The sequence below is a fragment of the Somniosus microcephalus genome, chromosome 2 (genome assembly GCF_052327205.1).
Source record: "Somniosus microcephalus isolate GS21.2 chromosome 2, FLI_Smic_1.0, whole genome shotgun sequence".
In the NCBI taxonomy this organism is placed as follows: domain Eukaryota; kingdom Metazoa; phylum Chordata; class Chondrichthyes; order Squaliformes; family Somniosidae; genus Somniosus; species Somniosus microcephalus.
In genome coordinates, this window is record NC_140988.1 from 194945936 (window position 1) to 194962459 (window position 16524).

The 16524-nt window shown below is 41.8% G+C and overlaps 1 protein-coding gene and 1 long non-coding RNA gene across 6 annotated transcripts in view; one reads left to right on the forward strand and one right to left on the reverse strand.

The window, feature by feature from the left end:
- Positions 1-1016: 1016 nt before the first annotated feature.
- LOC147123175 (uncharacterized) lies at positions 1017-7075 on the reverse strand. The gene is made up of 2 exons (XR_015073763.1): positions 6977-7075; positions 1017-2612 (listed from the first exon to the last, which is right to left on the reverse strand). It is a non-coding gene; the product is annotated as an uncharacterized LOC147123175 (long non-coding RNA).
- A 30-nt stretch (positions 7076-7105) lies between these two features.
- Positions 7106-16524, forward strand: part of pcdh7b (protocadherin 7b) — a 589810-nt gene continuing 580391 nt past the window's right edge. For 4 of the 5 annotated variants that reach the window (XM_085968259.1, XM_085968270.1, XM_085968264.1 and 1 more), the window contains exon 1: positions 7106-12472. In XM_085968259.1, coding sequence (XP_085824385.1) covers positions 9386-12472 — 3087 coding nt within the window. In that variant the 5' untranslated portion in view covers positions 7106-9385. Of the gene's footprint in view, positions 12473-13183; positions 16436-16524 lie in introns of those variants that run through there. The other variant, XM_085968278.1, reaches the window with a different exon arrangement.

The window sequence follows — 16524 nt, forward strand, 5'->3', positions numbered from 1 at the left end:
AACGCTGGATTTTCATAATGACCTTAGGACCCAGCGCTAAGGTCGAAGTTCGCTGAGGTAGCGTTGACATCACCCTCTCGTCATTTACGTTTCCAAGGCCAGTGCTGTTATCGGCAGTGCTAAGGCCCTCACCAAAATGGCAGCCATCAGATCCTTGGGCAGAGAAAGGCGTTAGAGTGGCGGCCGCAATTTTTTGACCATATCACGGCAGTAACTCATGGCAGTAAGTGGCCCAATTTCTAGGCCACTATATTTTTGAAGTTTTGGGCCAGGTTCAGATGTTAATGTTATCCTTATGCTGCACATTGTGTGCTGCTACCATGCTGCTATTTTTATGCACTGATGCATAAAGGCCAATGCAGAGTTGAAGATGTGAGGCAGGCAAGATTACTTCAAGAGGTGGTCTCACCTTGTCCTACTTCCCACCAGTGGCTGTGTAATTGCATTGACCGTACAGTCACTTTTTAACATAAGTTTTTTAAAACATTCGTTCAAACTTTGCTGGTACAGCCTTTCAATTTCTGCTGATTAAAAGCAGATGGCTGTCTTGTCAGCTCCCCATAATTTAAATAAACCAATCAGGGGACAGCAAGTAGCATTCTGTGTATGTATCTGAGTAAGAATATAACCTCTACAGCAAAGTGAACAGGCAGTATAAATACTTCCATTGCTGCTGAATTAGTGTTGGTACTACATATTTAGTGTAGTACAAAAATAGCCTATTACTGCTAGGAGGAATATGCGCTGAAAATTCTACTCAACCTCTATCAAGTTAGCTGCAAGGTAAGTTTACACATCAGCAGATACCATATCTCCTGTAATGCAAACTTTTACTATTTATTTTGTGCTATTTATTACTCTTTTTAACTAAACTTCATAGCTTTATCAGTACAGATGTGACTAGCCATACAATGACAGTGTTGTAGCTAATTTGGGGCTACGTGGACCAGGTGATATTCTAGGTCGACACGATCCCAACAGAAGCCTTTGGAGTCAAATAAAACTCTGACCACGAGTGAATGGCAAAGTAAAAGAATGCTTTATTGCAGAGCTCTGGGAGAAGCAGCTATACACCCGGTGTGCAATCGCCACACTTCTCGTTTTGTACACTTAAGCCGCCTACTTTTATACAGAGGTCAAAACAACTTAGACGGTTGATTACATAATCCTAGCGACACCCCGTGACATCTAAAACGGTTATCTATTCTTAAGCAAACGGTTACATATTCTGAAACAAGCGATGGCCATATGTTAAAACTCTTTTGGGCCTCTGGTCGCAGACAGGAGAAGCAGAAGTAAAACCATTGTTTCCAGACTGTCCGTTCTTGCAAGGTAACCACAATCCAAAAACAAGCTGCAGCTGGCAATTATCTCACCCTGCGTACGTGCGAGCCCAAGGCCCCTTGTTATCCAGTTTTAATGTCAAGTATCCCGACAGTCTTTGCAAAGTCCTTAGTACTGAAATTCTCCTTAACAACAGTGTTATTTCACCAATCATATATCACAAATGTCTTTATTTTCAAAAATGTGCAAAAAGATAAGTGATGATAACATGACTTTGAAAGTGATTATGTTACTGGGGTCCATGGATAAGCCTTTGATGTCACTTCAACTATAACCACCAAAGACTTCAGAAATATTACACAACTTGTACACAGCTTACTTATAAAGGACTTTTTAAAAAAGTTTCCTGACTTAGATTTAATCTCTGATGAAAAGTGTGATAAATGATGATAAAGTTGTTGAATCTCACTTCCTCGCACCCCCCCCCACTGTAACAATTGCAGCTTGCTTCGACAATGATGCCCATCATACAAGCAGGAAACTGGGATGTATGTTTGAAAACTAACTATATCTTTAGGAAATAAATATTTATTAAAGACATTTTGGGCTCTTTACATTTTTAGACAAGTCTCTAGTGCTTTTAAAGCTAGAAGTTAATAAAGTTGAGCTTTAGCTACCTTGTAAAGGTCCTGCTCTTGGAATTTAGATAAGAGATTACAGCATGCGTCACTCAAAAGGGCAGCAAATTGCATAAGGTTGAAATTATTAACGTTATGGCTATCCATTAAAAGTCATACTTATATATTTCTACTTCTCTTTTCCACATCCAACTATCTTTATTGTAGTATTAAATCCCAGTTTACTTACCAAATCTGTGTACCATTATACTGATATACTCCTACTACTGCTTTTTATACCACTGCATATTATTTCAATTATTTTGTTGGAACTCTGATATAAGCATACATTTTGTTTTAAGATTTTCTTACTCTATTTAATTATATAATCACATTTTAAGTACTGAAGGTTTATAATTGCACAAAAGAAAAGGCTTCTTAGTATTTACTAGGTTTCATACTTTTGAAGATAACTGATTGAAATCAATTACAAATCGATGTCGATCTTTGTCGTTTTAAAGTTTTCTGAAGAATTTTCAGTTGAATAAACTAATCATGGGTAAAGACCATCATTCTGACACAACAGTCAATAATTTTCTACATTTGCCCCTGTAACTTACCACGATATCACTCTCAGTGCCTTTCTGGGCAGAATCTCGATGCTCATGCTGCTGTGTGTAGTCAGCTGTTTTCTAATTATGGGCCGATCTCCTGGAGTTTCAGAACAGTGACCACATACTTTATTTTCAGAATTATTCAGTTACGCAAAAGCTGTACTTTTACATAAAACTTACATGATACTGAAATAATAAATTATTGTATTTCATTAATGAAAAAATAAATATAAAAATTCCCATGTCTGTTAATTGCATCAGTATGATTAATGAGGGTATCCAGGTTATAGCAGAAACTGCATTTGTGTAATCAGGTAGCAGGTGTTTCTAACATCTTACTAAATCCACAAATACTGAGTTCAGTTGGCATGCTTTTCTTGACAATATACGCACTGAATTTTTTTTTAGGAATAGCATATATCAGCTCCACACTTACAATTGATTGTTAATCTGAGTCTTCGGGTTTTGCTAAGGAGTTGAAAACAAAAGAAGCAGTGATTTTCTTATTAGCTTAATGCTGCAGTTATACCCTGTCTCTCATTCATGTGAAGTATTTTGAACACACTACACAGTATACCTGCAGAATGACTGTGCTGAATTTGCATCAATTTACTGGGGCAGGAGATTACTAAAGGCATATTTATACTGCAAGTTTAGCATTAGTGCAAAGTAGAAATCAGCTTCCACTAACACTAAATTTACAGTGTAAATGATGAGTCAAGGCCCAGTCTAACTCCAGAATGAAGCAGAGTGAGATCACTTGGAGAAGGGAGCCTCACATTACTTTAAAAGGACGCTGAGTACTTTTATAAAACCTATCTGACTTTAATTTAAATGTTCACCACTCTAAACATTTAAATTTTTAACTAATGAGAGAGAGCCACGTGTCTGTATCCAGGGCAGGATGGTTAGTTCCAGGCAAAAAATGTAACATGGTTCTGCCTGTTTGAAACCCAAGCTTCAGCTGCTAGTTTAAGATTGATAACTGTTGTGTAAATGCACACGTTAAAGAGTTCCACTGCTCTCCTAGCTGGCCTCCCATCATGCAACCTCCATAAACTGGAGCTCACCCAAAACTCTGCTGCCCATATCCAAACTCACACCAAGTCTCGTTCACCCATCACCCCTGTGAGCGCTGACCTACACTGTAGGTTTAAAAATTCTTATCCTGGTTTTCAAATCCCTCCATGGCTTTGCCTCTCCCTATATCTGTAACCTCCTCCAGCCCTACAACCCTCTGTACTGCTCCAATTCTGGCTTCTTGTGCATCCCCAATTTTTATTGCTCTACCATTGGTGGCCAAGTCTTCAGCTGCCTAGGCCCTAAGATCTGGAATTCCCTTCCTAAACCTCCCCACCCCTCTCTCCTCCTTTAAGAAGAGCCTTAAAATCTAGCTCTTTGTCTAAACTTTTGGTCACCTGTCCTATTATATCTTTATGTGGCTCGCTGTCAAATTTTGTTTGACAACACTTTTGTGAAGTGCCTTGGGACATTTTACTATGTTAAAGGTGCTTTATAAATGCAAACTGTTGTTGTGGTCTCACATCACTTCCATTGCATATTGACTATTATTAATGGAAACCATTCAAAGCCAACTGACAATTAAAGGTTAAAAAAAGTTTCCAATGACACTTTGATGTCTCTTTTCTAATGGTACAGATTGATCAGAAATTGGAGGCTGATCTGCTTTCTCTATTCAAAAGTGGTGTGTGCCGATGGTATTATTCCATGCTGCCTGATTGCAAATTCCAAAAATGTTACTTGTATCATACCAGTATAAATAATATAACTCAGGCATTAATCTATACTTATATAAAGTCAAAAATCGAAAAAAATATTTTTGCAATCTTAGAACATTTTATATATTTGCATTTTTAAAGGACACATTATAGCTGTATGCAAAATCAAATTTGGATACAGTTATAAATAAGAATCATGAAACAAGGGGATTAGTTCAAGCACTTTGGGACCTGGTTTGGAATTCAGACTGGACTCATAAATGTTGCTTCTCTCTGTCAGCCATAAGTTCTTAAGAAGCCTTTTTTCTGATGGGTACAAGCTTACAGCAAAAACTACTTATAATTTTGCATTAATTGGCACAAATTCAGCATTCACAATTCACTCAAAAAGGCCAAAAGGATAGCTGGTATGGGAAATGGAAAATTTGCACCAGTGCATTAGAGTGTGCTTATCTGAAACACAGTATCCTACAGCTAGCCTGTATTATATCTGACCTGTTGTTGCAGCTGGGAGCAAAAAGCAGGAGCTTGCCTAATTGCACCAGATTACCCAGTAATTCCCTTGGCATTACCCCCATTGCCAGTTTAACTTCAACATACAATATTAAAAATAAATGTTCATAATGTTGCTGGTTAATATTGTCAACCAAAAAAAAGTGATCATTTCTAAACAAAAACAGCTGGGTTAATGAAAAACTAACCAAGTAGCAACCCCGATTACCCTTTGCTTCAGGCGGATTTCTCCATTGAGCATGGTGACGTAAGATGTTTGGAAGCCGAGGCACACATTTATCTGTCGTGTTGTTCTAAATTCTAGCACACCTTAATTTTTTTCTGTTATATAAATGCTTTTGTTGCTTTATCTATACTTTAATGGCTGACATTCCTTATTTTCCGCTTATTCTTACATTGCTCATGAAGAAAAACAAATTAAGCAGATTAAAGGGGGGGAAACAGAACCACGAAACAACACATTGCTAATCTAAAACATTCCTTTCCTATAAATAGTCTACTTAAAGGTCAACTCCAACCTGCTTATAATTGCAGATAAGATACTTATAATTACGGGTAGGCTGAAATGTCACTTGTCAGGTTTCTATTTGTGCCTAACTGCAATGAAGAAAGCACGTTGTGTCAGATATATGTGCATCTTTCCTGGTATTAGAGAGACAAGAACAATTTAATTGTGTATACCCCCCTTTGGCTCCTATACCAAAAATGACATTACATTTGTTTTTTTCAGACAAGGTAACTACAATCTTAATATTTTTCTGTAAATTTCTCTCCTGACACCACTGACTCTTGCTGTGGTACATTCCACAGAAGCTAGAAATCATTAGAACTTATCCAAGGGGCCATTGTTCATGTGTTGGCCTAGACAATTAGTGTTGATGATTATTCAACAATACAGGGTACCACAGTCCTGTCCTGATCTTTTCCTCATCTGATGTTCACACACACGCAAATACATTATCAAGTTTGTAATCGAGTTAGAACGTGGCTGATTTTTTTCCCCTTGCTAACCTAGGGGCATTGAAAACAACACAAGCAGCGGCTCAACACTGGAGACTTCCTGATAATACCAAGTAAGGTGCACATATTTCTGACACAACGTTCTTTCTTCTTGATCTGTACTGTTCTGTGTCACATGGCGATGCATTTACTTACTGAGCCATCAGATAATATCTGAAATGTTTTTAATATAGTTTAATTATTACTTTTTGTTAATACGTTGATATGTAAATTATTAGATATTTAAAATCTGAAGCTTTGAGGTATATATTTATATTTTAAGGTAAAATAGCATAAATTAATATTCTGCACACCTATATTAGAAAAAATAGCGCAGTGGTTCATGCTAATAGCCAAAACCCATTCTATACATCACAGTGGAACATTAAAATTGCATGCAACAGAACTAACTATACTATTACTAGCTATGGATATGAATTTTAAAATTGGTGCAAGGGTTCAAACAAGTGGTCAAATCTGGGAAACAAATTAATGCATCATTTCAAATATGTTATTGCCCTTGACATTAACAGCCTACTTGTGTGCTCACAAAAATTTGCACACGGGCACTAACGATTTAATTTTGCAAGGCATATGCCAGCAACATGAACCTTGCGCTCAGCTGTGAGGACAACACACTGGAAAACAGAGCTCGCTGTAAGCAGCTAAATTGGAACTTGGTTTCAATTTGCATATATCAGGACTTACAGGATTTTGCTCACATCAGGGCTGTATATAGTGTATGTTGATTTGGCTGCATAATAATGTAACCTTTCAGCTTAAACTCAATTATAAATAGATGGAGTTTTCCACTGTATATCAAAGACCGCAAAGTTGAAAATACGATGCATTAGAACTCGCCTTGCTAAAGCTTTGTGTTAAACACTAACAGCTCAAAAAGCCATTGGTGTGTATTTCTCATTTAATTAAAACTGATTCACTGATAGTGCCGCTTCAACATCCTGCCCAGAACTTTTCATGCATAAGAATGTAAATCGAACCGAAAAGTTTCTTTGATATGTAAATGAGGACACTGATTTTAATAAATCGTCTCTGAACCGATTAGCAGCATCACGAGCTACGTTGTTAGATTGCTTCACACAATAATAAACGTGCTTAAAGCTGCCTTTTCTGTTTAAAAAAACAACTCCGGCTAAGCTGTAATTATCAGAAGTAAGAATTGATGAGGGGGTATATGCTGATTTCCAACCTGCTCGTCACCAGGTGATTCTTTTTCTCTCCCTATTTTTTCCACACTCGGTCCGCTCTCTCTCTCGTCAGCTCTTCTTGCCATCGCCAGTATTTTTCTGTCTCTGTCATCACTTTCTCGCTGTCACCAGTGCTACCCTCCCCCCGCCTCCCCGCGCAGGCGCTGCTCAGTGCTGCCGCAGACCCACTGCACTCCAGCCGCTCTCGGGCTGCGGTCGGCGCGGCTCCTCCAGCTCAGCCCGGGAACAGCGGGGGAAGAAACCAGTCAACTTTCGTCCGGCAGGTCCATCTCCTCACAGCCCCTCTCCGAGCGCCTCTCGCACTCTCTCTTAAAGAAGTCACGGCGGCGACGCGCCACCCACCGCTGCAAATGCAGCACTTTTCACCCGCAAAAAATAATGGGAGCTCCAGCTCCGTCAGTTTGACTGAAATCCGAAGGTTTCTCTTGTTAAAACGTGTTTTGTCAAATATAAATATATATATATATATTCCAAAGACTTTAACCTTGGCATTTGAGGTAAATGGGGAAACGCAACGGGAAGCACGCCCTTTATCACGCTTACAAAGAAAATTAAACTGCTTCTTAAAAAATACCATTTAACGATACCAAACTCGCATTCAACCTTGGTCTTAAACACACACACGAGCTTTTTATACCACGCTGCGTCTGAATAAAAGACGAATTTTAAAACCACACCTTCCCTCGAATCTACAGGGTAAGCTGGACATATTTTAAAAATAATCATGCTAATGTGTACATATTTCTATACAAATAATATACTTTCGAGAAGAAACTGAAAATGTGCTGGCTTAAACTGCAGACAAGATACGTAGCCAAATGCACACAATACGAGAAAATAGACAGAGAATGTGGAAAGATTTTAAAATGTCAGTAACATGTTTAATTGGAAAATAACGTTGTATTAAAATAAGTGCAACGGCACAAAAAAGGAAGCGACAAACGTAAAAGGAAGCAAATGAGGGAAGAGATGGATGATGTAGAAAGAGGAATCTCTGCATTTCCTGACCGTGCTTCAGTTCCTTTTCACTCGTGTAGGTGACGCTACCTCAAATGAGTCAGAAAACTCTCACATTCACCCACACTCTGAGCGGGATGGCATACGAAAGAGGGAGGGAGAGAGAAATCGGAACTCTGCTGTTAACCTGAATTCACAGCTAACAACATGCAGATATAAAAGGGGAAGGAGCGGAATTACAGACCTCCAGCCCGAGGGAGAGAAGAGAACATTCACTCTTTTATAGACTCCGATCCTCTGAGAAACATCGGCACTGGAGTCGGGCTTGCGCTATAACCTGCAGCTACTTTCTGAATACAGAAGGCTGAATTATACGGGGAGAGAAAGACAAACCCAACTTCAACCGCAGGAATAGCAATGAACTACTCAGCAGACCAAGACTAATCGAATAACAAGGAAGGACTCTTTTCTCTAAGAGAAGGATTCAGCACCACAGAAAGGACTGCGTCAGGGAACTGAGATAGACTTCAGGGACTGGAATAAGAAAACTTGCTGTTGTCAAAGGACTGCAGCCTATTCACTCTTTAATTGGGGATTTTTTTTTATTCAACTGCTCGGACCCGATCCAGAAGCAATGCACTTGCAGGCGTCGTTCGTTTTAAAGATCCGCATCGTGAAATCAGTTTGCTCTCATTCGGATTTCCGTTTTATCAACTAGGATTTCCCAATCCACGTTCAATCCAGAGGAGTGTCCGCATTTAGACGCATCTTGGCAGCTCACCCCCTTGTACCAGTTCTCTGGGTTGAATACGAAAGTCATTAACTGCAACCTTTATTCTGCGGGACTCTTGCTCGTCTAATCTTCAACGACACGGGAAACCGGATCGCGTTCGCAATTTTACAACCGCCCTTTCAACTTTCTGACCGGGTTCCAGACCTCTTTCCGCCACTCAGTAGCTGCCTCTTGACTCAGGCAGGACGGGCAGAGAGAAAAAAGATAGAAGAGTGCGAAGAGAAAGGGAAAGACTGCAATAGCAAGGTTGGGGCACTCCGAGTGCTGCACACAAACACACACACACACTTTACAGTAACCATCACCATGCAGGTAAAGAAACACTAACTGCGGATGCAGGGCAAACTTGGAACAGCGTGACTCCAAAGGCACGTCCAAAGCACTAACGGATTCAGGTGATCAATTTTACTAAATGCTTCTTCTTTTGTCTTGTTGTTCTGAAAGCAGCACTCGCTTGACTGAAATAGAGAGAGTCAGTTAAAAGGATGTTAAAAGGGGTGAAAACTACAGCGATGTGTGTGAGTCTGGATGCTGGTTATATTTTTTGCAGATTACTTTATTGAGTGTTGACGGACAGTTGACGCCGACAACCTGAGCAGAGATCGCCGCGATTAATCGGCGGAGGGGGATTCTCGGAGCGATGACTTTCTGTGTCCCGCTGCTGCTTTTGCTGCGGACCGCAGCCGTGCTGGTGACCGCCAAACAGGCGCTGAGGTACCGGATCACCGAGGAGGGACCGGCCGACGTCCGGATCGGCAACGTGGCCACCGACCTGGGCATCGTGACGGACTCAGGGGAGGTGACTTTCAGCTTGGAGTCGGGCTCGGAGTATTTCAAGATCGACAACATCACCGGGGAGCTGAGCACCACCGGCCGGCGCACTGACCGCGAGAAACTGCCGCAGTGCCAAATGATATTCGATGAGAACGAGTGCTTCATCGACTTCGAGGTGTCGGTCATCGGGCCGGCTCAGAGCTGGGTCGACCTGTACGACGGCAAAGTCATGATCGAAGACATCAACGACAACACGCCCAGCTTCCCGTCGCCGGTGCTGACCCTGACGGTGGAGGAGAACCGGCCGGTCGGCACCCTCTATCTGCTGCCCACCGCCACCGACCGCGACTTCGGCAGCAACGGCATCGAGCGCTACGAACTGCTGCGGGACGGCGCCGAGGGCGGCCGGCGGAGCGGCGGCTGGGGGGACGGGGCTGGGGGCACGGCGGGCAGGAGGCGGCCGGAGTCCGGGCTGGCCAGCGAGGCGGCGCTGGGCAGGAGCAGCGTGTTCGAGCTGCAGGTGGCCGACACCCCGGACGGCGACAAGCAGCCGCAGCTGATCGTCAAGGGAGCGCTGGACCGGGAGCTGCGCGACTCGTACGAGCTGACACTGCGGGTGCGGGACGGGGGCCAGCCCGCCCGCTCCTCCTCGGCCCTGCTGCGGGTCCTCATCTCGGACGTCAACGACAACAGCCCGCGCTTCGAGAAGAGCCTGTACGAGGCCGAGCTGGCGGAGAACAGCCTGCCCGGCACCCCCATCCTGCAGCTGCGGGCCACCGACCTGGACACCGGGGTCAACGGGCAGATCGAGTACGTCTTCGGCGCCGCCACCGAGTCGGTGCGCCGCCTGCTGCGGCTGGACGAGGCCAGCGGCTGGCTGAGCGTCCTGCACCGCATCGACCGCGAGGAGGTCAGCCAGCTCCGCTTCAGCGTGGTGGCCAAGGACCGGGGCCAGCCGCCCAAGAGCGACCGGGCCACCGTGCTGCTCAGCATCAGGGACCAGAACGACAACGTGCCGCTGATCGACATCCGCAAGATCGGCCGCATCGTGCTGCGGGGCGGCGTGGCCAGCGTGGCCGAGGACGTGCTGGTCGACACCCCCATCGCCCTGGTCCAGGTGTCCGACCGCGACCAGGGCGAGAACGGCGCGGTCACCTGCACCATCGTGGGCGACGTGCCGTTCCAGCTGAAGCCGGCCAGCGAGTCGGAGAGCGACCAGAAGAAGAAGTACTTCCTGCACACCTCGGCCCCATTGGACTACGAGTCGGTCCGGGAGTACTCGGTGGTGATCGTGGCGGTGGACTCGGGCAGCCCCAGCCTCTCCAGCAACAACTCGCTGCTCGTCAAAGTTGCCGACATCAACGACAACCCGCCCATCTTCTCCCAGGCGCTTTTCCAAGTGGCTTTCCCCGAGAACAACTCCCCCGGAGACCAAGTGGCCACGGTGCTGGCCTCGGACGCCGATGACGGTAAAAACGCTGACATCGCCTACTCGCTGGAGCCTTCTGCCGCCGGGATGTTCTCCATCGACCCGGTCAAAGGAGCCATCATAGCCAACCTGGTTCTGGACAGGGAGCAAACGGAACGGTACCAATTCAAAGTGGTGGCGAGAGACAAAGGTACCCCCACCCTCCAGGGCAGCGCCACAGTGCTGGTCCAGGTGAAGGACACGAACGACAACGAGCCCAGGTTCATGCAAGATGTCTTTACTTTTTACGTTAAAGAAAACTTGCCACCCAACAGCCCTGTTGGGATGGTCACTGTGATGGATGCTGATGAAGGGAAGAATGCGGAGCTGAGTCTCTTTATTGAAGAAGACAATAACATTTTCTCCATAGACAATGACACGGGTACCATTTACTCCACCATGTCATTCGATAGGGAGCAGCAGACCACATACTCTTTCAAAGTGAAAGCCATCGATGGTGGAGAGCCCCCTAAGTCCTCAACGGCTATGGTATCGCTCTATGTCATGGATGAAAATGACAATGCGCCCGCTATCACTTTCCCTAAAAATGCATCTTACACTCTGCTACCCCCTTCTAGTAATTTACGAACGGTAGTGGCTACAGTCCTCGCTACAGATAGAGACACTGGCATCAATGCTGACCTCAACTACAGCATTGTGGGAGGAAATCCCTTTAAACTTTTCGAGATTGATTCTGCCAGTGGTGTGATCTCTTTGGTGGGAAAGCTAACCCAGAAGCATTATGGACTACATCGGTTGGTCGTGCAGGTTAATGATAGTGGACAACCTTCACAGTATACCACGGCAATGGTTCACGTGTTTGTGAATGAAAGTGTTTCCAATGCTACAATAGTGGAAGCTCAGATAGCTAGAAGTCTTCGCACTTCACTGAAGCAAGATATTGCAGGTAATCCAAATTATGAGATGAGCAAGCAACGACTTAGCATTGTTATTGGGGTTGTTGCTGGCGTCATGACGGTGATTTTAATCATCTTGGTTGTGGTTTTGGCAAGATATTGTAGACCTAAAAAATCCAAGAATGGATATGAAGCTGGAAAAAAGGATCCAGAAGACTTTTTCACCCCCCAGCAACACGACAAGTCTAAGAAACCCAAGAAGGACAAAAAGAACAAAAAGACTAAACAACCTCTGTACAGTAGCATTGTGACTGTTGAAGCATCAAAACCAAATGGACAGAGATATGACAGTGTGAATGAGAAACTTACAGAGAGTCCTGGCATGGGACGCTATCGCTCCATGAATGGTGGACCAGGGAGTCCTGACCTCGGTAGGCATTACAAATCTAGCTCTCCATTGCCAACAGTTCAGCTTCACCCCCAGTCGCCTACTGCAGGGAAGAAACATCAGGCAGTGCAAGAACTGCCACCAGCCAATACCTTCGTAGGGACAGGAGACAACATCTCAATTGAATCAGACCATTGCTCTGAGTACAGCTGTCAAACCAATAACAAGTACAGCAAGCAGGTAAGAAGCAATAATTACCAAAGTAGTGTCTAAATGTAGCTCAGAAGGTAGAAATCAGCTCTTTGAGTGCAGAATATTGTTTGCATTTTTAACATACACATATGCTTGTGATAATGTATGCGCATTCAGAATTGATTTTCTGTAAAATTGTAATGTTGAATGTTATAAAATAGATTTTGAGAAACGTGGAACCTCAGACGAAGTAGTTTTGAATTATTTAAATCGTAAATGGGAATAAATATAACTTATCTATCCAGTTTTATTCAAAATGCATATATTTGCAGAGCCAATACAGAACTATATACATAATCAGCCAATTAGGAATGTGAAATTTGGGTACTTGAGCTTGTATGATGTCACTTCACTGAAAAGATACGAAGGTTTAGTTTCTCCCTTTCTCCTGCTCCTCTGTCTCTCTCAGAGTCAAAGAATGACTATACAAGGTCAGTTGCTCACAGATCTAGTTCATAGTGACAACTACATTGAGCTACATTCATGTTCAGTTAGTATATTTGTATAGTGCGAGATAAGCATATATAAAAAAAATCTGTTGAGATTTCTTTTCAGTGTTGGTATTTGAAACATTTTGCCATATGCCAATCATTAGTGGTGAAATTCAGACATTGTAAATGCCGCTGTTAAAAATAAATCTCCAGAGATTTTCTTTACATCTATAAATATGCTTGACTTTATGTCTTTATCACTATATAGATCACTAAAACAGTTACTTTTGCTGCTTTAGTAGCTACACAGCAGCAGCTCAAACATCATCTTGGGACTGGAGACCACACACAATGGTAATCACAAGTTAGACCCTGCATTTATTCCTATGTACAAACATTTAGGAGAAGACATTCATTTGTTTAAATTATTAAAAATAGCAAAGCTGTTTGTGATGAATGAAAAGAATTCAGCACATTAGGGTCTGAGAATTTTCTTTTATAGTCCGTCAATTTTCTACAAACTTCAATAGTACGGCTTCTTTAAGCCAACTTTAAATACCTAAAATACAGTCTTGCAATGTTTTACTTTTGATATAGAAATATTACCGCAACCTTGAATGTTTTCAAATGGCTTAATTATTACATTTTTTGTATTGAAATTCTGAATGCTATTTATAGTAGAATTCTAATAGTATCTGAGACTAGTGCATTTAAGGTTCCGATTGTCTTTGTCAGAAATTGAATATTGGGACATGAGCGTAGCTCAGTCACTTTTTACAAATATGTGTTGAATGACAGGCTGTCCTCTAACTCTCCCTAAAATAATAAGAACAGGCAAAGCAAATTTCTGGGTTTTGTTACTATTCTGGGTGTAGATGGAGAATGAGATATCACAGTGGCTACACATATTCTTCCATTAAGTTAGATCACTTACAGATTTTGATGCATTTGGAGCTATTTAAATAGAAGGCATGCTTTATCAATGTTTCCTGTATACAAACACCAAAGTTCAACTGCATCAGTAACTTGAATTTTCTACCCATTAATTTAATTTTAGTAAGTACAATAATAATTCAGCTAGGCCAAAACAACAAGATTTGCATATTGTCATTTGATATAAATGATAATTTTTCTCATTGTGTAATGCTGCTGTACATCATATATATTTAATTCTTTGTTGTCATGATGTTAAATAAATATGCTGTGCTGTGCTTCATGTGACAGAGAAATTCAGTAACAAAAGAATGAAGATAGCTTCAAGTCAAGAGTGAGAAATTATAATTACATAAATTATAACTTCAGGCTACTGGTATTTATTTGTATTTTGTGTCCTGTTGTGCCAAATTAAACAACTCTTCATTCAGGTAACAAATCTGTGGATCACATTTTTGTTCATATTAGTAGTAATGTATGTCTTTTTTTTATAGTTTCACAATATAAGAAAAGCTATACATACTACTCTATGAATTTTCTTAAGAGATGGAATTGAGGAAGTTACTTCAGTCAACCAATACTATTTATGTAGAAGCTTAACAACCCCAATCTGTTCCAAATATTCCATGTAAAATTCTATGAATCTTCATAACCAGAAAGAAAGAGATGAGTATTTCAAATAAGTTCTGAAAATATACACAGAGATCATAGTTAATTATTAATATATAAATGTCATTACAGTGAGATACCTAATGACAATCAAATTTTTCATAGACTAGGCGTGGAGGAAGTTGAAGGTAATTAGACAAATGAGACAATTTTAGGCAGCTGAGCATCTTTGTTGTTTGATATGAATTTCTTTGGATGTAAATCAAATGATACAAGTTGCAATTCTGCTATCTCACTGCAGAAAGAGCATCAATAAACCATTTGCTATATTAATATCTTTAGCTTCATAGCCTTGATTCATTTTTGCACCTTTTCAATGGAACCAAAGTTGAATCGTAGCTAATTGAGGTCTAAAAGGACCTTTGACTAAGCTGTCTCTTATTTACTTATGTTTCTGTAACAGTGCTTGATAGTGGAAATAGCTGGTGTGAAAAACAATTTTATAGCAGTTGTGATATAGTGTTTGTGTGACATGGGAGCACAAAGTGCAGTATAACTTGCTTCAGGGCACTGGTCTCAATGTAAATCGAATTGTGGAAAGCAGTGTATGACCACCTTGAGGAGAGGGTTCCATACTGCTTTTGCCATCTACTCACTGAATTACAATTGTATCCAGTGCAATTTAAATTTAACATCCATACTTCCAGGCTTTGCTACTTCAAACTATGACCCAACATTTTTTTCCAGGAGTAAATAAATTAAATTCAATATCTGTCAATTTTTAAAATCTGCACCTAATTGTTTACATGCATTACCAGGAACCTTTACCTGGTAATTAAAAAATGTAGTATTAGAACATTGTGAGCATGCAGTATTAGCTCCCAAGTTTTGCACATGTCTGGGAGCTGAAGAATGGCGTCTAATAAACCTTCAACTGAATGAATGTGAGCAGACATATAACTCTGCTTTGTTTGTTCACACTGCTCTTTGGACTGCAGCTATACTGCAGCTACTTGTCTGAGACTGGTATGTGTGGAATGCAGTTTTCAGCCAACTGCACATCACTATGGATCTGATTGAAGTCAGCAACAAAGTACAGTATTCTGTGCGTGCATTCTTGGCCCCATGTGCAGAGCTATGCTTCTTGGGTGACGTAGATAGTCTGCTTTCTCTTAATGTTACACATGTTGAAAAGTAAGTAGTCGCCTGGGCAACTTTTAAAATGTAGCTTTGCATCTGGCTAGAATTATATTGCACCCAGTGCAAGCTCAAACCAGTGTGAGTGAAACAGCCTTCTGGAGGGAGTTTCACACCGTTCCATTTCAGTGCGCTCAGGGGACAGATCGTGATTTGACTCCCGACTTATATGCCCATTTTCACACTGATGCATATCCAAAACTGCATCTAACACACAAATGTGTCTGTATAACTGTACCTCCAGCAAAACTGAAGCAGAGCAGTATTTATTGCTTGTTTCTAGATGCCCTGAGGGCATTATGCCTCAACCATATAGCATGGGACTATAGTCACATGCAGGCCAGACCGGGTAGGGTTGGCAGATCCCCTACCCTGAAGGACAATTGTGAACCAGTTGGGTTTGTTATGACAATTCAGCAGTTTTCACAGCCATTTGCTAGTTCAAAAATTAAAGAATTATTGAATTCACAGTGTGATTATGAATTTACAATCGTTGGGATTCTAGTCCAGTACCATAACCACGAGACTGCAGACCCTTTCACCTTCATCAATATAATTTCAGTGACATCAGTGGAAACAAAATATCAAGCTTGAATTTTGTATTTTACATTTTTGATAATTTGTATTTCATGAAGAGTCTTGATAATTTGTAAATTTTTTTGCACATATTGGGGTGAATTTTAACCTTAAAAAACAGGTGGGTTGGGGGCAGTTAAAGTGTTAAGAATGTGAATCCCATCCTGAACCCGCCTCCAACCCACCACTTCTGGTTTTAACGGAGGCAGGACGGTGGGGGTGGCGGGGGGGAGCCATTCCGCTGCCAGGAGGCAGGTCGTCTATTTAAATATTATAATAAGACTGGAAGCCTCT